At 67.6% G+C, this 24,511-nt stretch overlaps 1 protein-coding gene across 4 annotated transcripts; it reads left to right on the forward strand.

The window, feature by feature from the left end:
* Positions 1-638: 638 nt before the first annotated feature.
* APC2 (APC regulator of WNT signaling pathway 2) lies at positions 639-22,693 on the forward strand. Of its 4 annotated transcripts, none has more exons than XM_053898141.1 (15): positions 639-759; positions 6,678-6,836; positions 6,973-7,063; positions 7,170-7,350; positions 8,321-8,429; positions 8,510-8,626; positions 9,158-9,235; positions 9,435-9,533; positions 10,069-10,456; positions 10,903-10,998; positions 13,685-13,824; positions 14,172-14,249; positions 14,480-14,596; positions 14,932-15,146; positions 17,111-22,693. In XM_053898141.1, the coding sequence occupies exons 1-15, from the start codon at positions 706-708 to the stop codon at positions 22,083-22,085; spliced, it is 6,897 nt and encodes a 2,298-aa protein (XP_053754116.1). In that variant the 5' UTR covers positions 639-705; the 3' UTR covers positions 22,086-22,693. The 4 variants fall into 4 exon arrangements, with proteins under 4 accessions (XP_053754116.1, XP_053754117.1, XP_053754119.1 ...); XM_053898142.1 differs by having other exon boundaries at positions 8,513-8,626; XM_053898144.1 differs by lacking the exon at positions 639-759 and adding an exon at positions 3,721-4,064.
* The last annotated feature ends 1,818 nt before the right edge of the window (positions 22,694-24,511 follow it).

Consider the following 24,511-nt stretch of genomic DNA (forward strand, 5'->3'; position numbering starts at 1 on the left):
GTTACTCGGGTCTATTAAGTGTCCTTCCCAGCAGCCTTCCACGCTCCCACCTCCCTGCTGTTTTCACCGCTCACCGCGGGCCAAGTTACCGTCCTCTTGTCGGCGGCCGTTCCCTCTCCTCCCAGTGTGCTAGTTTCCCACGGGCATTCTGTTGCAACGACTGTTTACTGCACAAGGCCCGGCACACAGTAGGTGCTTAACAGAGGCTGCTTGAATGACTCGGACGGATGTCTGTCGACGTGTGGTGTGAGCCAACAAGTCCCATCACTGAGTCCGGCAAACTGGACGCGCACCGCAAATGTTTGCTGAATGACTAATGGATTGAGCGCGCAGCCGGAGCCTGGCTGCTGCCGGCAGCCGATTGCGGCCACAGGGCGGCGCCTCCCTCCATCCTTGCGAGATCGCCATTCTCCTCGGGACCCCTCCCCGCTCTCCCTCGTCCCCCCTCCCCCGTCTGCTCACTCAGGTCCCCCTCCTCACACCGCCCACCCGAGTCCTCAGTCCCACGAGACGCCCTCCCCCCGCTCCTGCGAACTCCCGCAGACCCGCTCGTCCGCTGCCTCCCGGAGGAGTCCCCGCCCGGCCCCGCGGTGCGAGCCCTCCCCGTAGTCGCTCCGCGCAGGCGCAGGAAGTCTCCGCCGAGCCTCCCCCCTACCCGAGCAGCTGAGGGCGGGGCGCAGGCTGGTCCGGGGCGGCCGCGGCTCCATGGGGCTCTTGGGGCTGCTGAGCCTGCTGCACTCAGCCTTCTTCGGGGACCAGGTAAGGCGTGGGGGGCACTCCGACACGCGCACGGGGCTGGGGTCTAGCGCAGTCGCCGCGGAGACCGTTGCCAGGGCAACCGCTTCAGGCTGTGCTCCGGGGGGGGAGCCCCTCCCCCGCGTCGCAGCGGATCCCCCCCACCCCGGGTCTGCGCAAGCGCAGCCTCGGAGAAAGACCACCCCCCCCCCCCCGACCCCTCCCCACTGCGCGGACGCAGAGAGCAGCTGGGGCGGTGGGGACTGCGACGGGGGACCGTCTAGCCGAGGCTCCGTCCCGCACTGGCGGGTAGGGGCTGGGCCACACCCTGCACCTCTTCGGGCCTCAGTTTCCCTTTCTGGGCTCCCAGCGCAGGGCCGACTCCGACCTTCACCGACGCTGAGGTTCACAATATGCATCCCACCGGGCCTGAGAGCTTTGCCGGCCTCCGTAATCGTTCTGAACCTCGGGGCTCTCACGTTCCCGATTTAACGGGAAACTGAGACGGGGGGCGCCGCGAGGAGCCCAAGCCTTCGTCTGGGTTGGAGCCTGAGCGCGGGGCGGAGGCGCCAGCAAAGGACCAGGCCCGGTGGCCAAGGGGAGCTGTCCGCGGTGCTGACAGGACTCTCTCTTGCCCTCTCCCTGCCCGGGAAACTGAGGCCCGGAAACCGGGCAGGGGATCCACCCCGGATCCGGTTTCGGGGGCACGGCGCCACCACTCCCTCATCTCCAGTAGTATTCCCTTTTCCATCAGGGCTCTGCTCCGTCACCCAGCCCGCGCCCCATCTCTGTGGTCGCATGACAACCTGGTGCCTCTCTGCTTCCCTCTACCCCCACCCCAGCTCCGAGTTGGGGGCGGGGGGGGGGGGAAGGGACACCCATGGTTCTGCCCCGAGCCCCTAGCACAGTGGATGGTCAGTGGAAGAGCGCGGGCCATCAAGTGGGAAGAGACACTGAGGTCAGGCTCAGAAGACTCAAAGGCCCTCTGAGTGACCCTGTTGTGCTGGGCCAGATGCTGGCATGGGGCTGGGGCGGGGGGGGGGGGGGGGCGGGCAGGGGGAAGGGATGGTCTCAGGGTGAGGATGTGGATAAGCGAGCCCCACGATTCAACTCTCCCCTTGAGAGCCCAGCAGTGGTAGGGAGCACAGAGGATCCCAGGGAGGGCGCCTGGGGAGGACCCCCCCCCCCACTAGGCCTGGGTACTGTGCCTTGAGGGGCTCCTCATTCCCCCAAGACTGGGCTTGGAGTCCTGGGGTGCCGTGGGGTTTCCCGAGGCTCTGTGGTTCTCGGATTTCCAGTGATCCCTGAGTCTGACTGTGGCTCAAGAATTTAAAGGCTCAGGGATATTGGGGGATGAGGGGCAGGGTGTCAGAGATGTGGTGCTCCAGAGGCTTGGGGACAAGGGCATCTTGTCTTGTAGTCTCAGTGCCTTGTGCCCTCAGCCTTCTGGTCCCCAGGGAGGGGGAAGCCCAAGGCTGGTGAGGCTCACAAGTGAACTGAAGCAGTGTGCTCCCTGGCTTAAGCCTCAGTGTCCTCATACATACGAGGGCAAGGCTGGCCATCAGACCACCCTAAGACTGGCTGAGAGGGGTCTGGGGAGCAGCCACACCTGAAACTGGGTGAGGGGATAGGACTTAGTTCTGTGCGGGCAAGGATTCTCCAACCCACCTCCCAGTCAGCAAAACAGGAAACTGAGGCCAAAGAGAGAGATGGCCAAGGTCACAGTGAAGCTGGGCCCTAGGCTCTGTCCTCTCCCTGCCCCCATTCCGGCTCTGGCCAGTCTGCTCTGCTCTCGGTGATCAGCTCGGACTGCCCCTGCTCTAAACCCCTGGTAGTGAGCTGGCGCGGCCCCGCGAGAAGCCCAGGCCCCCTGACAGGGGACTGGCCGCTCAGCTCCAGGGACGGCACATGTCATTCCTTCAGCCCCGGGGAATTCCTTTCCCCTCCTTGCTTCCATAGCCAACTCTTACTCATCCAGGAGAGGCCAAGCACTGCTGTCCTTTTGTGCAGCCTTCCCAGCTTCCAGAAAGAGCCCCTCTGCCCCCCACACCCCCTTCCCAGGGCCCACAGGCTGGGGACTGCTGCGTTTGGCTGTGGAGGCTCCAGGACAGCCAGGCCCCCTCTCAGGGACCCCCCCCCCCCGCCCCGGCAGTGCTAGCCCAGGGCGGGGCACACGGGACCTCCTGCCACCCAACAGAACACAACGTGGTGTGTGTGCCCTTGGCTGCCTGCCTTGCACCAGCCCTTACAAAGGCTGCACCCCCCACCCCACTTCACCGGGGGGGGGGGAGGGGAACAAGGTTCTCGAGGCAAACATTTGCCACGGCCCCCCCTCCCCCAGCCAGGAAAGACAGAGGCAGGCCCCCTAAACCACGTCTCCTGGCCCAGAGCCTCCTTCCTCCTTGGGGCGTGCGTGTGTCGGAGGCAGTAAAGACTGGCCCCAGCCGCAAAGTTCTGGCTCTGTGGACCCATCGAGGACCTGAGACAGCTGGGACCCCAGGCTTCTCCTTGGCCTTACCTTCTGTGAGGGTGAAATAGTGTGATGGGAGACAGAGACACAGAGAGACAGATTGAAAGAGAGCGAGAGACATGGGGTGGACAGGGAGTCGCGGCAGACACCCCTGGAAGAGCTCTGTCAGGCGGGAGACAGAGGCGCCGGGGTCCCCAGTGCCTCTCAGCCTGCCCGCCCATCCCCCACCCCCACCCCTTCATGCTGGCCGTGACCCCGCTGGCAGGGGGTGGGGAGTGCAGTCTGGATCCCGAGCCCTGCCCCGCCCTCACCCGTCCGCACGAGGCTCGGCTGGATCCGTCGGGAGGGGCTGGCCTCCCCCTTGCCCCCCCCCCCCCCAATTCTGATGTAACATCCGAGACCGCATGCTTTTTTTTCCTCTCAAATTCTCCGGATCCAGCCGCCGGAGGTTCTTGACCGCTTTACCCCGGAACGGGTGGAGGGCACAGGGTCCTCGTCCTCGGGGCGCCCCCCCCTCCCCCACACCCCCCCCCCCCGCAAGCCCTGCACACGCAGTCCCCGAACCCGCCCGGAGGCCCGACGTCCGGCTGCCGCCGCTGGTCCCCGCCCCGGGGCCGCCATTGGCTGTTGCCATGGCACCAGTCCGTCTTCCCGCGCCGCAATTGGCCGCCGCGCCCGCATCCCGCATCCCGCATCCTCCCCCGCGCGCGGTGGTCTCGCCCAGCTCCGGGAGCGGCGGCGCCGCCTGGCCAGGCCGGGACCGGGCTTTGTCCGCCCCAGAGCCCTCTGCCCGCGCCGCCGAGACCCCGGAGCCCCCGCCCCGCGGCGCCCCCGCCAGCCCGGCCCAGCCCGAGATACAGTAAGCGCTTCCCCGGGTGGAGGGCAGGGGGCGCGTCCGCCGCCTCAGCCGGGGGCGGGGGGGGGGGGGGGCGGGGGTGTCTCCATCCCCTTCTCTCTGCTTCACCTGTCAGCACACGCTTCGTTTCTCCAGGGTGGAGCCAGAAAGGGAAACTGAGAACCAGGGAGGTTGGGCCCCTGCGTCGCTGCTGCCGGGCCCACGCACACACCCACCCACGGGGTTCGACACTCGGACCTCCCAGTCTGCAGGCAGGCCTGCTGTGTGCTTGGGGGGTAGTGCTCCTCCTCCTTGGACATCAGGTTCCTTCTCTGTAACGTGGGGTTTGAAGGAAGGGCCCCTTTGGGGCACATCTGCCGTCCTCCCCTGAAATTTGGCCACTCACGGCTCAACCAGGGGAACTGCCAGCTATTGGCGCTTTCCCTTCTGCAATGGAGATCTCTCGGGGAGGCTCCCAGGAGTCCCCTGACGCAGCCTGGGGATGAAGTCCAGGCAGGAGGGCTTCCTGGAGGAAGCTGCACCTTGAAGGGTGGCAGGAGTCAGGAAAGGTGCTCCGGGCAGAAAACTGCACGTGCGGAGGCCTGGGGAAGGACACTGCAGTGTGGCTGCTGGGTGTCAGCGAGGCAGGGTGCATGTGGAGGAACTGGCTCTTATCTTGAGGGCACTGGGGAGCCATGGGCGGTACTGGAGCGAGGGAGGGATGGAATCCAGTCGTGACTTTCAAAGCTTCCTTTTGGCTTTCTGTGAGAGTGGACTGTGGGAGGCCAGCGAGGCTGCCCTGATGGAAAGGGTGTAGGGGGCCTGGGGGAGAGGGGGCCTGGCTGGGCAAAGCTTGAGGGGCTGGTGGGAGTGTGGAGTTGGGGAGGCCAGGCTGGAATGAGGGGAGTCTGGTGGGTGGCCCTGCCGCCAAGCTCAGCGCGATGAGGATACAGCAGTGACCACCAGGCGTAGGGGGAGTGAAGGTGTCCCAGGCTTAGCCTGGAACATCCAAGACGGGGGAAACCTGGTGTGTGTGTGTTGTGTGTGTGTGTGTGTGTGTGTGTGTGGTGGGGGGGATGGACAGCCCTGGGTGGGGCTCCAGGAGCCGGCCTGGGTTTAGGGAGTGGGAGGGACACTCAACAGGGTCCTGCACCACCTAGAGCTTCCCTGAGGCTGTGCTGGGCGTGGCAGCCGGGCCCCAGCAGTCTTGCCACAGCCCCCGGCCTGAGTCCCAGCTGGGAGCTCCCCCCCCCCCCGCCCCCCAGCCTCGGGCAGGGTCGATATTGGGGTGGGAGGCAAAGGCCCTCGGCCTTCCCTACCTGACACATTTGCTCCCACTTGACTGTCCTGTCTGCCCTCCCACCGACCCGCAGGGCCGAGTTCTTCTCAACCCTCAGATGGGCAAAGCGAGGCCCGCAGAGGCCAGAAAGCACTGCCTGGACTTCTGAGTCCTCCCAGTGTCGGGTCCCGGTCGTGCCTTGCCGGTCACCCGGGCCTGTTTCTTCCTCTGAGCACAGCCCAGTGGCGGTCCCTGAGGCTCGGGACTGTGGCCAGCGAGCCAGATGACGGGTCAGGCATACAGCAGGTCCTCCCAAAGGGTCAGGATGGCCCAAGCCCATCACCCCACGCTTATTCCAGGCCCAGCGAGCCCTTGGTGGTCCCAGGGTGGGTGGGGTGGGGAGGGTTCTGGGGGCCGGAGCAGAGGGCGGACGGTGAGTGACGGGCACGTGAATGAGTGCATGTGGCCAGGCTGGGGGGCGGAGAGCAAGCACCTCCCTGTGGGCTGGGAGGGCGGGCTGATCTGGGGAGGGGCTCCGGGGAGGAGACCACGGCCTGCCACTGGTGCGCCTCAGACAAAGGCGGAGGGAGGGGGCGCGAGCCGATGGGAAGGGAACAAAGAGGGAAGGGGGGTGGGGAGGAGGTGGGACAGCTCCGGGGAGGGCCAAGCCCAGAGAGGAGGAGCTGCCAGCCAGCTGGACCGAGGAGGCTGGGCCAGAGTGAGGACAGCCACACACAAAGAAGCGGGTGGCAGCGGGAGAGCCCGGGGGCTGGCGCAGGGCTGCCGGGAGGGGAGCCGGGCCAGGCAGGTGGCTGCTGGGCTCCAGCTGTTGGTGGAGGGGGTGTGGGGGTGGCGGGGGGTGACCGTGGTGGGCTTGGGTCTGCCGGCCCGGCTGCCCAGCTCCGGGCGCCCCACCATCACCTGGCCCTGGCTCTCTGAGCCGTGTGCTTGGCCTCCACGGCAGTTCTAGCGTCCTGGGCTGGGCCCGCTGGCGGTCTGCCCACCTCACCTCGGGGCAGCTGCGTTGCTGTGGGAGAGGGCCTCGGATGTCCGTGTGTCTGTCTAGCTGCCCGCCTGTGTGTCTGGGAGCCCGGCAGTGAGGGTGGACGTGTACTCGTGTCTGCTGGCCACCTGGGCCTTGGGGCTGCGTGTCTCCACATCCATCCCGGGGCTCTGCCCCTCTGCCTCCCATTGGCCCTGCCCGTGCCTGTCCTCCGGGCCGCCAGAGTTCTGCCTGCAGCGGTCCACACCTGGCGCTCCCGCTGGGATTCATCCCCGAGATCAGATGGGAGAGCTGGGGCTTAGATCAGGGCACCCTCCCTAGACCCCCGGGTGAACCCGCTGACCTGTGGCCCCAGGCGCTGCAGGAGCTGAAGATGACGAGCTCCGTGGCGCCCTACGAGCAGCTGGTGCGGCAGGTGGAGGCCTTGAAGGCCGAGAACAGTCACCTGAGGCAGGAGCTGCGAGACAACTCGAGCCACCTGTCCAAGCTAGAGACGGAGACGTCCGGCATGAAGGTGAGGGTGGGGCTGGGCAGAGGCCTCGGGCTGCCCCGACAGGGACGGACGCCGGGGTGCTGGACCCAGAGACCCACAGGCCAGCCCCGGGCAGCAGGCTCACGCTGCCGGACACCCTCTCCCGCCCCCACCTTAGGAGGTCCTGAAGCACTTACAAGGCAAGCTGGAGCAGGAGGCCGGAGTGCTGGTGTCCTTGGGGCAGACGGAGGTGCTGGAACAGCTGAAAGGTGAGGGGCCCACGGGGGGGGCAATCCCCGGCTTGCCCCCAGAGGTTGCTGGGAGGAGGGGCGGGAAGGGGCACTGACCCTGCCTCCTCCCTCCGCGCCCATGCAGCCCTGCAGATGGACATCACCAGCCTGTACAACCTCAAGTTCCAGCCCCCCGCCCTAGGTCCTGAGCCCACTGGCCGGACCCCCGAAGGAAGTCCAGTACACGGCTCCGGGCCTTCTAAGGACAGCTTTGGGGAGCTGAGCCGGGCGACCATCCGGCTGCTGGAGGAACTGGACCGGGAGAGGTGAGATGGCAGGTGGCGGGACCTGGCCGCTGGAAGCTGTCACGTAGCTCCGCCCCCAGCCGGCTCCGCCCCAGCACCTCTGCCCGCTGATTGGCCCGCCGGCACGTGTTCCACCCACCTCCTGAGTCGGCCTTGCCCACGCCCACTCCACGTGGCTCCAGGGGACCTCAGCTGGAGCGCGAAGAGGAAGGGGGAGCCCCTGGCACAGGGCAAGGCTCCTGGGAGATGTCCCCACGGGTCCCCAGCATGCAGGCTTCGCGAGGGACAGGGCTGTGTCCATTGCCAGGGTCAGGACTGGAGCCAGAAGGGCTCAAGGCAGCCTTTGTGCAGAGAGGGCTGTGGCCCAAGAAACCCGGGCCGGGGGCCAGCAGAGGAAAGCAGGTCTGGGCGCCCAGCTCGGCTCGGCCGGGTTGTGTGGGGTCGGATGCGGCAGTGCAACGGCGGCTTGGGGTTGAGGCCGTGCTGTGCTGTAGGACCTCAGGCCAGTCTCCTCACCCCTCCCAGCCCCAGGCTTCCGCTCTGTAGTTCTATGTAACAAAATTATTTAAAGTCAATAAATTTTTATTTGAAGAAAAAAAAAGAAAAAGAAAAACACCCTGAGCCTGAACGTGGGGCTCTGTAAAACGGGAAGGGCAGCATCGCCCCCCACAGGGTTAACAGGGAGCCTGCTGCGCCCGGAGCAGTCCGAGCCTGACTTGGTCTTTGTAGGCTAGAGGGAGATGAGCGAGCGTGGGAGCGGCGTTAGCACAGCCCCCTCAGGGTCTTTCTCTGGGGACCACAACTTATAAAGTTGAATAGATTTTCTGCACCCCACCCCAGTCCCGGGAGCGCCAAGGGCGAGACTTTGCCACGCCGTTCGACTTGGCACACAGCGCCCAACAAGCGATCACACAAATCAAAATAAACAACACACGCAGGACGGCTCCCGCCCTGCGAGCCTGCGCCCACCGACTGCCCGCCCCCTCCCCAGGTGCTTCCTGTTGAACGAGATCGAGAAGGAGGAGAAGGAGAAGCTCTGGTATTACTCACAGCTGCAGGGCCTGTCCAAGCGCCTGGACGAGCTCCCGCACGTGGAGACGGTGAGCGCGCGGGGGACGGCGCGGGGGGAAGGGGCTCGGGCCCGGGCGCCCCCTCACCGCGGCCCGCCCGCCCCTCCCAGCAGTTCTCGATGCAGATGGACCTGATCCGGCAGCAGCTGGAGTTCGAGGCCCAGCACATCCGCTCGCTGATGGAAGAGCGCTTCGGCACCTCGGACGAGATGGTGCAGCGCGCGCAGGTGAGGCGGCGGGCGGGGCGGGGCGCTGGAGCCTCTTCCGGGGAAGAGCGCGTCACTGGGCGGAGCGCAGGGACTGCTGTGGGAGGGGTCTGGACCGGGAGGCGGAGCCAGGGGTAGAGCCCTTTGTGGGTGGGGCCAGAGGGAGCGAAGGGCGGAGCCGGGCCCCGAGGGCAGGGTCCGAGAACTGTGGGGGTTAGGGGACGGCCAGTGGGCGGAACCGAGTATGAGCCAGCCCTGGGCCGCGGTCCGTGGGCCGGACGAGATGAGGGAGCGGGCGGGTCCGGAAGGGTGGGGCGGGGTCAAGCAAGAGAGTGGGTGGAGCCAGCGCCTGGGTGGGGCGGGGTTGTGGGCGGAGTCAGATACCGCAGCCACGGTGTTTACGGTGGGCGGGACCATATAGAGGAATGGGGGTGGGGCCAGGGTGGGGCAGAAGCGGAATGCTGATGGAGAGTGGGTGGGGTCATACGGGAGTGGGCGGAGTCAGACCCGGGGGCGGGGTCAGCCCCAGCGCGCATCTTTCTCTTGGCTCAGATCCGCGCTTCTCGCTTGGAGCAAATCGATCAGGAGCTGCTGTCCGCACAGGACCGGGTGCAACAGACAGAGCCCCAGGTACTGGGAGCGGTGGCGCCAGGGTCCCGGGGTGGTGACGGGTCTAGGCAGTGAAGAGACCGCTAGGGCTCTGCCCGGTCCAGGAATGGGCCTGCAGCCCCCACCCACATCGTCACGGGGGTGTGGCCGGCATTAGCAGCCTGGGCGCTTTGTGGGGTGCTCCCCAACAGAGCCCGCAGGTCTGGCGTTCTCCGCACAGGCCCTGCTGGCGGTGAAGTCGGTGCCGGTGGACGAGGATCCAGAGACTGAAGTCCCCACACACCCTGAGGACGGTGTCCCTCAGCCCGGCAACAGCAAGGTGAGGGGGCATCCCGGTTTGTGGGGGAGGAGGCCGGTGGGTTGAGGCAAGGGGTGCAGATGGCCAGCTGGGTTGAGGTGCATGGTGACCTGGGTCCTGCCTCTCTGTCCGATGTGGGGGGCCTTCCCTCCGCCGTCTCCATAAAGCGGCCCCAGGTGTGGAAGGGCCACCCTGGGGTGGGGTGTGTGCTGAGGCTGGCAGGGCCAGAACGTGGGTGGGGACAGCTGTCCTGTGTGTGGGGACGGCACCCTAGACTTAGACAGGAGGTCACCCACGGGAGTACCCCGTGAGGAGGACAGTCAACTTGGCCCTCCTCAACCGGGGGCGCCCCAGTGCCCTCCCCAGGTGTGTGCCACTGCCCACAGGAAGATGCAGGGTGAGGGTGTCGGGGGTGAGCAAGTGACGGTCCTGGGCTGGGGTCACAAGACGCTCACTGTGTCTGGGCGGCCCACCGGGGGTTCAGGGACTGGCTGGGGCCAGGTGAGCCGGGCGTGGTTCACCGCCCCCCTTGACCCCCGTCCGCCGCCCCTCGTAGGTGGAGGTGGTCTTCTGGCTGCTGTCCATGCTGGCAACGCGTGACCAGGAGGACACGGCGCGCACCCTGCTGGCCATGTCCAGCTCGCCGGAGAGCTGCGTGGCCATGCGCCGCTCGGGGTGCCTGCCGCTGCTGCTGCAGATCCTGCACGGCACCGAGGCCGGCGCTGGGGGTCGCGACGGAAGCCCCGGGGCGACGGGCGCCAAGGACGCACGCATGCGCGCCAACGCGGCGCTGCACAACATCGTCTTCTCGCAACCTGACCAGGGCCTGGCGCGCAAGGAGATGCGCGTCCTGCACGTGCTGGAGCAGATCCGGGCCTATTGTGAGACCTGCTGGGACTGGCTGCAGGCCAGGGACGGCGCCGAGGGAGGCGGCGCCAGCGGCGGTGAGCCAGCGACGGGGGCCGCCGCCGGGCCCCTTCTCGGTGGCCTGCGCCGGCGAGGCTTGTGGGAACGTTGTCTTGGCGGATGGGCACGGGGGCGGCCCCCGACACCTGATGACACGGGGTGGGTGCTCAGGAAACCGCCGCCGAATGCAGGGATAGGTCGTGGGTCCCCTGAGAACAGAGCGTGAGGTTCCCGGTGTTTGCAGCTGATTGCAGTTACCTTATGACAAAAGCCGCAGGCGTCACCTCCCCTCCCTTGGCCGTCCTGGCTGAGGCGGCACCCCCTGCGTGGGTTGGCGGGAGGCGTGGGAAGGAGCCCCACCGCTCTGCGAGCCCGGCGTGCAGCCCTTTGAAAAGGCCTGGGGTCTCGCAGGGATGCAGAAGGCAGGGCGGGGCGGGCACCCACCGGCAGTGGGAGGGCGCTGACCTGGTCTCCTGGCCCACAGCTCCCGTCCCCATCGAGCCCCAGATCTGCCAGGCCACCTGTGCCGTGATGAAGCTGTCTTTTGACGAGGAATACCGCCGAGCCATGAACGAGCTGGGTGAGTGCCCCCTCGCCTCCCGCAGGAGGGCCCCGGTGCCTGGGTGTTTAGTGGAGGGGCTGGGGACGGGGTGGGGGTGGGGGTGGGGGGCTCGACCTTGTGAAGTTTCAGGTTTGGGGGCGTTACGAGTATCCTCTTTTTCCATATAAAAGTCATCAAAACACGGAAAAAAGAAATAGCAAAGGCCAAACATCACATCCATATGCTGAGTTTGGCTGTAAGGGTTACAAAACACACGGCTTCTCACCCAGCCGGTGGTCAGAGCGGCCCAAGGTTGGGTCAGGTCCCGTGTGGTTTGGCTGCGTGGAGGGGGGGGCTCGCGGCCCTGGTGGGGGGGGGGGGCACGTGGTGAGGGGCTTTGGCACCAGCGGGTTCTTTAGGAGTGTGCACACCTTTGGGGCACCCCTGCGCCCCGTGGCCAGATTTACAAAGCAAGAGACACAGAAATAGGAAGGCAGGCGGGCAGCAAGCAACCCGTGTGACCCCCCGATCCGGAAACGGCCTGTGTCCAACAGTAAGTCCTCGTGTCGTCCGGGGAAAGTGGAGGAGGTGGTAAGGTCTCTTCTCTACACAATGCACGTGCACACACGTGCCCAGAATGCAGCGTAGACAGGAGAATGGAGTGGCCCTGGGCTACACTTCCCCCAGCCGATGCCAGGCAGGAAAAGGATTTCAGTTTTCATTGTCTCCTTCTGACCGTGGACGTTTGTACTATGAACAGGTGGAATTTCATATAAAACCGGTTCTCAGAGTGTGGCCCACAGGGACCCCTGGGGGTTCCCGAGATCCTTCCTAGAGGTCCACAAGGTCGCAATTGTTTTTGCCTTTGCCACCCCCGTTTTTTCTCGTGCGTGCGTGTGTTCGGCGGGGTTTCCAGATGCTCCTACTCTGAGGACCACTGGGCTGTACGTTCTGGGGTTTAAAAGGCTTCTTCTTTTTATTTTTTAATAAAAAAAAACTTTTTAAAGTGTTTATTTTTGAGAGAGAGACGGAGACAGAAACAGAGCGAGACAGAGACAGAGAGTGAGCAGGGGAGGGGCAGAGAGAGGGAGACACGGAATCCGAAGCAGGCCCCAGGCTCCGAGCTGTCAGCACAGAGCCCGACACAGGGCTCAAACCCACGAACCGTGAGATCGTGACCTGAGCCACAATCAGACCCCTAACCGACTGAGCTCCCCAGGCTCCCCAACGCTTCATTTTAATTTCTAGCATGGAACAGCTCTCACCCACAGGAACAGAATCTCTCTGGGGGTCCTCAGAAAAGTTCAGAGGACGCAGGGGTCCGAGGCCAAAACACTTGCATGCCGCTGTTGTCCGCCGAGGCCCCCTAGCAGGGGGGTCCCCCACTCCCAGCACAAGCACCCCACCCACGGCCGAGTTCGCAGTCCTTTCTCCCTCCTCCTGTTTGCTTCTGTCCTGCGGGTTTCCAGCAGTGGAGAATTCCACGTTATGGAGCATTGAAGGCCTGAGAAGTGTCCCCTGTAATAACTTACAATTACGCATCACAAATTTTTTAGGGGCGTCAGGCCAGCTCCATTGGAAAGGTGCGTGACTCTTCATCTCAGGGTTGTGAGTTCGAGCCCCACATCGGGTGTGGAGCCTACTTAAGAAAGTTAAATTGTGGTAACATACACACAGCCTAAAATTCACCATCGTAACCGTCTCTAAGCGCACAGCTCAGCGGCGTCAGGCTGTCCTGCACCCGCCCCCGCCACCCGTCTCCAGAACTTTCCATCTCCCCGGACCGAGACTCTGTCCCATGAAACACTGAGGCCCCCCCACCCCTGGCTCCCACCGTCTACTCTCTCTGTCTCTGTGGACGGGACTCCTCTGGGGACCCCTGTGCGTGGGGTCACAGGACGTGTCCTCCTGTGTGTGCCTTCTGTCACACAAGTAAACTCGGGCAGAATGTGTCCAAGGTGTGCCCACAAGGTGTGGCGGCAGGTGGCAGGGCTCCTGGTCACGGTTGAGCGCCGCTGCCCAGTGGCGGGACACTGTGGTCTCAGGTTGGTCCCCTGGCGGACACCCGGGTTGTTGTGACCGTGGCGCCGGAGCACGTGGCCTGTTGACGGGGTGTTCAGGTGCACGCGGGCCGCTGACGTCCCCAGAGGGTGCCCGGCCGGCCTGCCCCGGGCCCGGGGATGAGCACGTTGCCTCCCGCACGTTTGCTGCGTGAAGAGGGAGAAGCTTCCTGAGTCTGTGCCGCGACTGCCCCTTCTCTGCCTGCCGCCGTCTCTCCCGGGCCGGTCTTCCCAGGGCCGTCCGCCCGTCCCTAGCTGGGCACGCTGGCCCCCCGCCGGTGGCTCCTGGGCTCGAGCCGTGCAGACCCTGCCCTCAGTGGCTCCTGCTCTAATGGTCCTGAGGGAATTCTCACGTGGGGTGCTGGAGGGCGTCCTTGAGAAGGCGGCTCTGGGACTCCGGCGCTGGGAGTACAGGCAGGAGTCTGGGCAAATAGGGAAGAGCGTTCCGGGCCGAGGGAACTGCTGTGCGAAGGCCCGGTACTGGGGCAGAACCCTCGGAGCCGGCTGCACAGGGAGACCTGCCGAGGGCGGGGGTGGGGCGGGGAGGGGCCGAGGGCGTCCTGGCAGGGGGCGCTCACAGGCCGAGGCGAGGCGGGGCAGAAGGCAGGCGGGCTGTGGTGGGGGGGGGGGGCGGGGCTCACCGTGCCCCTTCCGCACCCCTGCAGGTGGGCTGCAGGCCGTGGCAGAGTTACTGCAAGTTGACTACGAGATGCACAGAATGACCCGGGACCCGCTGAACCTCGCCCTCCGTCGATACGCCGGCATGACCCTCACCAACCTCACCTTTGGAGACGTCGCCAACAAGGTGTCTGGGGCCGGCCGGAGGGCGGGCAGGGTCAGCGCGCTCCAGGCCCGGGCCTGCCTCGACCTCATGCCCGCCTTGAAACGGTCCTGAGGGGGGAGACAGTTGTCCCCGACTTCCAGGCGGAGGCCCAGAAGGCTGGCGTCCGAACGCGGCCAGCGGGGCCGCCACGCTCGGGGCTGGGGGAGGCTGGGTGGCGTCGGCGCCGCCCTGAGCCTCTTTCCTCCTTGGAGCCGCTGGGTGAGGAGGGGCGGGGCTCGGGCCCTTGCACACAGTAGGTCTACCTCTTGCCCCCCCCCCCCCCCTTCCCCTGCCCGCTGTGGCGCGACTTTCCTCCGTCCCGTCAACAGGCCGCACTGTGTGCCCGCCGGGGCTGCATGGAGGCCATCGTGGCCCAGCTGGCTTCTGAGAGCGAGGAGCTGCACCAGGTGCGGGGGTGGGGGGCGGCGTGGCGGGGGGAGGGGGGGAGGGGGGAGGCCCACAGGGCGGCTCACCGCCCACCCGAGGCCTTTCTGCCGGCCAAGTCCCCTCCCCTCTGGGTGTGACGGGGCTCCCGTGGTGGGCGCCCCCGCCTGGCGCAGGGGTGAGGATGCGATTGCGGCCGCCCGCCCGGGGAGCCGGGGCCCCAGGTCCACCGCGCCCGCTCCGCCCGCCCCAGGTTGTGTCCAGCATCCTGCGCAACCTGTCCTGGCGGGCCGACATCCACAGCAAGAAGGTGCTGAGGGAGGTGGGCAGCATGACCGCCCTGATGCGGTGCGTCCTTCGAGCCTCCAAGGTGGGCACGGGGGCGGGGCGGGGACGCGTGCGTGGGGTGGAGGCGGGCGCGGGTGGGGGGCGGGGACGCGCCCGGGCGTGGGGTGGGGCCCGGCCGGACCGAGCGCTGCCGAGCGGGTGGCCCAGCCGTGGGGCCGCCGGCCCCGCGTCTCGAGAACCCTGTGACCGGTCAACGTGATTGCTTCTCGCTCGCACTCGAAGGCGTGTCTGGGTGCCAGCGTTGGGTCCGCAGCTCGATGGTGGGGGGCGGGGGAGGGGGGGGGGGAGAGGCGGGTGCGCCGGGCTCGCTGGGCCCTCGCCGCTCACCCCCCACCCCCCGCCCCGCTGGGCGCCCAGGAGTCCACCCTGAAGAGCGTGCTCAGCGCCCTGTGGAACCTGTCGGCGCACAGCACGGAGAACAAGGCGGCCATCTGCCAGGTGGACGGCGCCCTGGGCTTCCTGGTGAGGACACTGACCTACAAGTGCCAGAGCAACTCGCTGGCCGTCATCGAGAGTGGCGGCGGCATCCTGCGCAACGTGTCCAGCCTCATCGCCACGCGGGAGGACTACAGGTCGCCCCCCCTCCCCCCGCCGGGGCTCTGGGACGGGGGTGGGGTGGGGGGTGGGGGGTGGGGGCACTGGGGGAAGCTGGGCCCCAGGCGCAGGCCGGGGTGGGGCTGGCAGATCCCACTCTGCTGGGAACCGAGGACAAGCCCTGATTGTGCTGTGAATGAACGGTCCCGATTTGTCCCTGGAGACTGTTTTTTTTAACATAAGTATACCCCAAATTTTGTGTGGGGTGTACTCATATAATCAACGTTTAGTTAACTTATTAAAATGAAAACATGGGGGCGCCTGGGTGGCTCAGTCATTTAAGCGTCTGACTCTTAATCTGGGCTCAGGTCGTGATCTCACAGTTCGGGAAATCGAGCCCCACATCGGGCTCTGTGCTGAGCACTGCGCCTGCTTGGGGTTCCCCGTCTCTCTCTGCCCCTTCCCTGTGGCACACATACAGGTGCTCTCTCAAAATAAATAAACGTTTCAAAGTAAAATAAAAATAAAATGTATTATTTTTTAGATAATGTTAATAAATACTTGTTCTTTATTACAATCTTTACTGAGTAATATTAAAACCTCTTTTTAAAATATTTATTAATTTTGCAAGAGAGAGAAAGTGCAAGCAGGGGAGAGGCAGAGAGGGAGAGAGACAGAATTCCAAGCAAGCTCCGCACCGACAGGGCAGAGCCCAGTGTGGGACCCAAACCCACGAACATGAGACCATGACCCAAGCTGAGAGCAAGAGTCGGACGCTTAACTGACTGAATGCTTGTTCTTTACGAAAATAAAGTATTGTTTAGGGGCGCCTGGGGGGCTCAGTCGGTTGAGCGTCCGACTTCGGCTCAGGTCATGATCTCGCGGCCCGTGGGTTCGAGCCCCGCGTCGGGCTCTGTGCGGACAGCTCGGAGCCTGGAGCCTGCTTCGGATTCTGTGTCTCCCTCTCTCTCTCTCTGCCCCTCCTCCACTCTCACTCTGTCTCTCTGTTTCTCAAAAGAGAATAAATGTTAAAAAAAAAAATTAAAAAAAAATATTGTTTATTGGATGATAATCAGTAATGCTTTTAATGTAAGAAAACACAAAACATTTATTAATATAAGTATATCCCAAATATTGCATGGGCTCTACTTGTGCTAAAGATTTTATTTATTAAATCAATAAAACACTTATTTACTAAGTAATACTAATAATTAACAATGCTTAGGGGTTTTTTTCTTAAAAGATTTTATTTTTAAGTAGTCTCTACACCCAGTATGAGGCTCAAACTCACCACGCTGATATTTTTAAAAACAGATAAAACTTATCTTCAGCGTAAGTATACCCCAAATATCATGAGATGTAGTTGTGCTAAAATGAGGTAAAGTCAAACTGAAGTTCACTTTAAAAAAAGTATTTTTTTAAGTGTCTAGTTACTTATTTTTTAAATGTTATTTTTTTAACGTTTATTCATTTTTGAAAGACAGAGAGAGAGCACAGGCAGGGGTGGGGCAGAGAGAGAGAGGGAGACCCAGAATCCGAAGCAGGCTCCAGGCTCCGAGCCGTCAGCACAGAGCCCGACGTGGGGCTCGAACCCACGAACTGTGAGATCGTGACCCGGGCTGAAGTCGGATGCTTAACCGACTGGGCCACCCGGGTGCCCGTCTATTTATTTATTTTGAGGGAGTGCATGTGAGCGGGGAGGGGCAGAGAGAGAGGGAGAGAGAATCCCAAGAAGGCTCCGTGCTACCGGCGCAGAGCCCGACCCTGGGTTCGAACGCATGAAACGTGAGATCGTGACCTGGGCCAAATCAGCAGTCGGACACCTACCTGACCGAGCCCCCCGCGCCCCTAGCAGAAAGTATTCTCATTTCACTATGTGATGTCGCACCACGTATTTATTCGGTGTCCCGAAACGCAGAGTCGCCTGGGGAGCCCCGGACTCGTATTTGCGGGGGCGGGGGGGGGGGGGGGGGCGCAGGCCTGACGCCCCCTCGTGCCGCAGGCAGGTGCTGCGGGACCACAGCTGCCTGCAGACGCTGTTGCAGCACCTGACGTCCCACAGCCTGACCATCGTGAGCAACGCGTGCGGCACGCTCTGGAACCTGTCGGCCCGCAGCCCGCGCGACCAGGAGCTGCTGTGGGACCTGGGGGCCGTGGGCATGCTGCGGAACCTGGTGCACTCCAAGCACAAGATGATCGCCATGGGCAGCGCCGCGGCCCTGCGCAACCTGCTGGCCCACCGGCCCGCCAAGTACCGGGCGACGGCCACCGCCGTGTCCCCCGGCGCGTGCGCACCCAGTCTGTACGTGAGGAAGCAGCGGGCGCTGGAGGCCGAGCTGGACACGCGGCATCTGGCCCGGGCGCTCGACCACCTGGAGAAGCAGGGCCTGCCCGAGGCCGAGGCCGAGGCCGAGGCCGAGGCCGCCTCCAAGAAGCCGCTGCCGCCCCTGCGGCACCTGGACGGGCTGGCCCGGGACTACGCCTCCGACTCCGGCTGCTTCGACGACGACGAGGCGCCCTCCCTGGCTGCCGCCGCCTCGACCGCCGAGCCCGCCAGCCCCGCCGTGCTGTCCCTCTTCCTGGGCAGCCCCTTCCTGCAGGGACAGGCTCTGGCCCGCGCCCCGCCCGCCCGCCGCAGCGGCCCGGAGGCGGAGAAGGAGGCCGGCGGGGAGGCGGCCGTGGCGGCCAGGGCCAAGGCCAAGCTGGCGCTGGCGGTGGCGCGGATCGACCGGCTGGTGGAGGACATCTCAGCCCTGCACACCTCGTCCGACGACAGCTTCAGCCTCAGCTCCGGGGACCCCGGGCAGGAGGCCCCGCGGGAGGGCCGCGCCCAGTCCTGCTCCCCTTGCCGGCGGCCGGAGGGCAGGCGGCAGGAGGCCGGTGGCCGGGCCCACCCGCTGCTGCGGCTCCAGGCCGCCCACGCCAGCCTGTCCAACGACAGTCTCAACAGCGGCAGCAGCGCCGGTGACGGGCGCTGTCCCCGCGAGCACACGAGGCCCTGCCCGCTGGCCGTGCTGGCCGAGCACCACGAGGGGGCCCCGTGCAGCCAGGCGCGGCCCAGCCGGCTGGACCTCAGCCTGCCGGGCGGCCGGGAGCCGGCCGGGAGGGACGGCCCTGCGGCCGACGCCTGCGTGCGCACCATCAAGCTGTCGCCCACCTACCAGCACGTGCCGCTCTTCGAGGGCCACCCCAGGGCGGGGGCGGGCGCGGGGCCCCTGGCCGCCGGAGCCCGGAAGCAGGCCTGGCTGCCCACGGAGGGCCTGAGCCAGCTGCCCGAGAAGCCGGCGGCAGAGACGGCGCCCCTCCGCCTGTCCCGCTGCAGCTCTCTGTCCTCGCTGTCCTCGGCCGGCCGCCCGGGCCCCAGTGAGGCCGGGGACCTGGACAGCGACTCGTCCCTGGAGGCACTGGAGGAGGCGGGACCCGGCAAGGCGGACCCGGACGGAGCCTGGCTCGGGCCCGGGGCCGCCTCCCTGCCCGTGGCCATCCCGGCGCCGCACCGGGGCCGCGGCCTGGGGGCGGAGGACACCACGCCGTCCAGCTCCTCGGAGAACTGCGTGCAGGAGACGCCGCTGGTCCTGAGCCGCTGCAGCTCCGTGAGCTCCTTGAGCAGTTTCGAGAGCCCGTCCATCGCCAGCTCCGTCCCCAGCGACCCGTGCAGCGGGCTGGGCAGCGGCACGGTCAGCCCCAGCGAGCTGCCCGACAGCCCCGGGCAGACCATGCCGCCCAGCCGCAGCAAGACGCCCCCGCTGGCCCCTGCGCCCCCCGGCGAGCGCGAGAGCACCCAGTTCAGCTTGCAGTGGGAGAGCTACGTGAAGCGGTTCCTGGACATCGCCGACCGCCGGGAGCGCTGCCGGCTGCCGTCGGAGCTCGACGCCGGCAGCGTCCGCTTCACGGTGGAGAAGCCGGACGAGAACTTCTCGTGCGCCTCGAGCCTCAGCGCGCTGGCCCTGCACGAGCACTACGTGCAGAAGGATGTGGAGCTGCGGCTGCTGCCCCCCGCCTGCCCGGATCGCGGCGGCCCCGGCCCCGGCCCCGGCCCCGGCCCGCACCTCGCGGGGCACCGCCGGCGGGACGAGGCCGCTGGGTGCCTGGAGGGGCCGGCAGCCGCCGACCAGGAGCTGCAGCTGCTGCGCGAGTGCCTGGGGGCAGCCGTGCCCGCCCGGCTCCGCAAGGTGGCCTCGGCCCTGGTGCCCGGCCGCCGCGCGCTGCCCGTGCCCGTGTACATGCTGGTGCCCGCCCCCGCCCGGGGGGACGACTCATGCACCGACTCAGCCGAGGGCACGCCGGTCACCTTCTCCAGTGCCACCTCGCTCAGCGACGAGACGCTGCAGGGACCTCCCAGGGACCCACCCGCCGGGCAGGCAGCCGGCCGGAAGACCGCAGGTCGGGAGGCCGCTGCCAGGCAGGCCACCGGGCACCGCCACGGGGCGTGGGGCGGGGGCCGGAGCGCAGAGCAGGCCCGGGGGGCGGGCACGAGCCGGGAGGGGCTGGAGCTGCCCCTCCGCCAGCCCTCGAGCGCCTGCGCGGACAGGGACGGCCCCCGCCCGGGCCAGGCACGTGGGGACGGGGCACCGCAGTCGCTGTGCCTCACGACGCCCACCGAGGAGGCCGTGTACTGCTTCTACGACAATGACTCCGATGAAGAACCGTCCGAGGCGGTGGCGGTGGCGCCCCCGCGGCGGGCGTCCGCCATCCCCCGTGCCGTGAAGAGAGAGCACCCGGCCGGCAGGAAGGACGCACAGGCCACACCCAAGGCCGCGGCCAAGGCCCCGCCCGCTGCCCGCGCCCAGCCCAGCCTCATCGCCGACGAGACCCCGCCATGCTATTCCCTGAGCTCCTCCGCCAGCTCGCTCAGCGAGCCTGAGCCCCCTGAGCAGCCGGCCAGCCGGCCCCGTGCTCCCGAGCCGGCCGTCGCCAAAGTCGTGGGCCCGGGGGGCAGATGCAGCGGCGCCCCCAGCCCGCGGGCGGGGACGGGGCCGGGGACGGGGCCGGGGACGGGGCCGGGGCCGCTCCGGCGCTGTGTCGGGTCAGCCGTGCCCGGGCGCCGGCTCCAGGCGTCAGGCCCGCGGCGCCGCAAGCCCCAGGCTGCCCGGCCAGACAAGCGGCCAGCGGAGCGGCCCCAGGAGCGCGGTGACGAGGCGGCGGGCTCAGACCAGGCCTCCGACCTGGACAGCGTCGAGTGGCGCGCCATCCAAGAGGGCGCCAACTCCATCGTCACGTGGCTGCACCAGGCGGCGGCCGCGGCCACCCACGAGGCCTCATCTGGCTCTGACTCCATCCTGTCGGAGTCCGGGCTGTCAGGCTCCACCCTGCAGCCGCCGGTGCACAGGAAGGGACAGCGGCTGCAGGCGGGCGGTGCCGCGAGGCCGAGGCCGGAGAAGCGGGACTCAACCCAGGCCCGGCACGGCCCCAGTGGCCCCGAGAAGCTGCGCGGTGCTCAGAAGACGGCGTGCAGGGTGCCGGCCGTGCTCCGGGGACGGACCGTGATCTATGTGCCCAGCCCGGCCCCCCGGGCACAGCCCAGAGGCCACCCCGGCACCCGGGCGGCACCGAGGAAGGTGGGAGCCCCTGCGCAGCCCGCAGCCCCGGCCAAAGCCCCCAGCCCCGGGCAGCAGCAGCAGCAGCAGCAGCGGTCTCGAAGCCTACACCGGCCGGGCAAGATCTCGGAGCTGGCGGCACTGAGCCCCCCGCAGCGGAGCGCCACGCCGCCCGCCCGCCTGGCCAAGGCCCCCTCGTCCGGCTCCTCCCCGGCCTCCCCGGCCTCCCAGCCCCCGCCCAGGAGGCCGCCCTCGGGCCCCCAGGCTGCGGGGCCCCTACCTGGGCCCGGGGCGTCTCTGGCGCCCCAGACGCCCGCGCGGGCCCTACTGTCCAAGCAGCACAAGACGCAGAAGTCACCCGTGCGGATCCCCTTCATGCAGAGGCCCGCCAGGCGGGGGCCGCCAGCCCTGGCCCGGGCAGCCCCGGAGCCGGGCCCCAGGGGCCGGGCAGGAGCCGAGGGAAGCCCGGGCGCCCGAGGGGGCCGCCTGGGCCTGGTGCGCGTGGCCTCCGCCCGCTCCAGTGGCAGCGAGTCCTCCGACCGCTCGGGTTTCCGGCGGCAGCTGACCTTCGTCAAGGAGTCCGCGGGCCTGCCGCGCCGCCGCCGCTCAGAGGTGGCCGCGCCCGAGGCCGCGCCCTCCGCCTCCCAGGGCGGCTCCCCCCGGCGCGGTCGGCCCGCCCTGCCCGCGGTCTTCCTGTGCTCCTCGCGCTGCGACGAGCTGCGGGCGGCCCCCCGACGACCCCCCGCAGCCAGGCCCAGCCCCGGCGAGCGGCCGCCGCGGCGCCCCAGCTCCGAAAGCCCGTCCCGCCTGCCCGTCCGCACGCCGGCCGCCCGGCCCGAGGCCGTCAAGCGCTACGCCTCCCTGCCGCACATCAGCGCGCTGCCGGGGCCCGCGGCCGACGCCGCCCGCCGCAGCAGCGACGGGGAGGCCCGGCCGCTCCCGAGGGTGGCGGCCCCGGGCACCACGTGGCGTCGCATCCGGGACGAGGACGTTCCGCACATCCTTCGGAGCACGCTGCCCGCCACCGCCCTGCCCCTGGTGGGCGCCTCCCCCGAGGAGGGCCCCGGCGGGCCCCCGCAGCGCAAGACCAGCGACGCCGTGGTCCAGACCGAGGACTTCGTTGCCGCCAAGACCAACTCCAGCACGTCTCCAAGCCTGGAGAGCAGGGGGCCCCCCCAGGCCCTGGGCGGCGGCCCCACGTCCTTCCCTGGCAGCGATGTGGATGGGCCCTGCCCCCCCAAGGCGCCCACCTCTGCCCCCTTCGTCCATGAGGGCCTGGGGGTGGCCGTGGGAGGCTTTCCCACCAGCCGGCACGGCTCCCCCAGCCGCGCGGCCCGCGTGCCCCCCTTCAACTATGTGCCCAGCCCCATGGTGGCAGCCACCGCCGACTTGGCCGCAGAGAAAGCCCCCACCGCTGCCCCCGCCAGCCTCCTGGAATAGTGGCCGGGGCTGGCCTTCTAGAACATCCTCTCCCGGTCGAGGGCTGGCCTGGCTGCCCAGGGGGTGGTCCCACGGTCCATCTACCCTCCAGAGCCCCTGCCCTTGGAGCCCCCCTGCAGCCTGAATCGGCCTCACATCTCACGCACAGATGCTTGCTCCGCGCCGCGGGGGCTCTGGAAGGAGGTGGGGCGGAGGGCCGGAGCCGCGGTCCCAACCTGGCCCCCACGCAGAGACCACCCTCCCAGCTCGGGCTGCCCTGCGCAGTGTGCTCGTGGCCCCGAGCTTCAGCAAGACCCTCCCGTTCCGGGAGGTGCAGGGAAGTGGCAACGCGCCCGGGGTGGGGGACGGAGCGGGGAGGGTGGCCCCCTCGAGCGGGCGCCCGCCCGCCTGCGCCGGGATGAAGCCTGTAACGTTGGAGGCCCCGTAATTGGTTAATGATGGCTTTGCCGGTTCGCTTGCCGCCTCAGCCCCAGCTGGGGGTGTGGGGGCGGGCGCGGCTGAGCCCCAGACAGCGCCGTCTAGCGAGCCGGGAGCGCCCCGCCGCCGCGCGGCCCGGAACTGCAGGGAGAGACTGGTGCCCGGACGATGGGGACGGTCAACGGTGTGGTCGGACAGCCCGGCTGGGGCGGGGGCGCGCGACCGCCACGGGCGGGAGGAAGCGTGTGGAGGGACGCCCCCGAAGGCCACCGCCGCCGCGCTGCTCTATTCCATTCTCCTTCGCCACGCACGAAGCGGTGGGCCCCACGGGCCTCGGGCCAGGGGCGGCACAGCTGCGGGAGCTGCCGGCCCCGGGTCGGGGGCGGGGGGGACGGATGGGAGACGGCGAGCCCCGAGGCCTCACTTCTCCCCTCTCACGTGCAGCTCAGGGCCCCCGGGTGCGCGCGAGTTCAGCCTCAACCCCGAGAACGCCTCCTCGCAGGGAGAGCCGGCGACCTCTTTCCTGCGGCGCGGGGGCCCCGGGGAGAAGCTGATCCTGGCGAGCGGATCTGCTGAGACAGCCGCCCCGCCGGAGCGCCACCCCCGCCGGGGCAGATGCCGTCAGGGGAGACAGCCTGGCTGCCCCGCAAGTCCCTCCTCTGAAGAGCAGCGGAGAGCCCCCGCCCGCGGGCACCGCTGACCCTCCCCGTCACCCAGAAGGGGTTCCAGTGGCCGCCACCCTCGGCTCGGGGAGCCCCTGGGAGCCATGCTGACCCCGATGCCACACGCACCCCGCTGCATCGCACCCCAGATGCCCCATCCCGTGGGACGCGAGCCGGGCCCAACCTGAGCGTCCGGCAGGCAGGAATGGCGTGAGCCCGCGTAAGGCCTCGGCCGCCCCTCGGGCCACACAGGCGTGTGTCAGAGACCCGCAGGGCCCGGACTGGGGGTCGCCCGGCTCCTTTGTGGATTTGGGGACTGCCAAATACTGTCTGTGCTTCCAGTCCCCGCGGGCCAGGCTTCCCCGAAGTGGCCTGGCGGGAGGGGAGAGGCGGCAGCAGGCCCGCCAGCGGCTCGTCCAGCCACAGGGCCCGGGGCTTCGAGCACCCACGCACTGTGAGACCCTGGGCACTGCTTTCGCCGCTCTGTGCCTCAGTCTCCCCACGTGGGCCGTGGGGAGAACTCCCAGAGCTACCTCTTGGGCGAGTGGAGAGACCACCAAGACTGGGGGAGAGACCTCGCTGCCGCCCCCCTGCCTGCCTCTCCACGGGCGGGGCCGGAAGGCAGCCCCACGCGGGCCAGCACACAGGCGCTCCCTCCCCATCCGTGCCCGGCAGCCACTTTTGCCTTTTCCAACCCCCTGCACTGGGGGCACAGCCACACCTCATCGTCCAGCCTGGGCGGGCCGCAGGGGCCCTGGCGGCACAGATTTCTGGAGGCGGCGGTCGGCGGTCAGCGGACAATCAACCTGAGTCGGGGGCTGAAGACCTGAGGTCTCAGGACCCAAAGGACCAACCCGGCCACCCGCCAAGGGGACACGCCAAGGACCCATCCGCCTCTGGGGCACTCCTGGGGTGAGCCCGAGGGGGACGACTGTGACCCCAGGCCTGGGACTTCGGGCCCAGGGCCGGCCGGACGCACCCGCTGGCGCAGCATTACCTCACCCCTGCCGCCCCCGCCGGCCTCCTGGTTGGCGGCCACGGCACCCCACAGCCCGAGCGTGGTTGTCCCGGCTCATCCCTTCGTGTCTCCGTCCCGGGTCTCTGCAGCACCACAGGCCACGTGTAAATACAGCCCATCCACCCCCACTGACCACGCAGCCGGCGTCTGGCGGGAGGAAGCCACGGAACCAGGCGTCTCACATGCACCTTTAATAAACAGCTGTTGAATCGCGCTCTGCTGCTTGTGGCTGCGTTTCCAAGTGGGTGAGGAAGGGGTCGGGGGCCAGGAGGGGACTCCGGGGCCTTCTGTCCTGCCCACCCCTTCTGGGGTCCGGGTGATGGCCCAGC

The sequence above is a fragment of the Panthera pardus genome, unplaced genomic scaffold (assembly GCF_024362965.1).
Source record: "Panthera pardus isolate Hobbes unplaced genomic scaffold, ASM2436296v1 HiC_scaffold_8, whole genome shotgun sequence".
In the NCBI taxonomy this organism is placed as follows: domain Eukaryota; kingdom Metazoa; phylum Chordata; class Mammalia; order Carnivora; family Felidae; genus Panthera; species Panthera pardus.

Coding starts and splice junctions, on each gene's coding strand:
- APC2 (XM_053898141.1), top strand. CDS start 706: ATGGGGCTCTTGGGGCTGCTGAGCCTGCTGCACTCAGCCTTCTTCGGG. Junction 8,627..9,157: donor AGATGGTGCAGCGCGCGCAG/GTGAGGCGGCGG, acceptor CTCTTGGCTCAG/ATCCGCGCTTCTCGCTTGGA. Junction 14,597..14,931: donor GCGTCCTTCGAGCCTCCAAG/GTGGGCACGGGG, acceptor CTGGGCGCCCAG/GAGTCCACCCTGAAGAGCGT.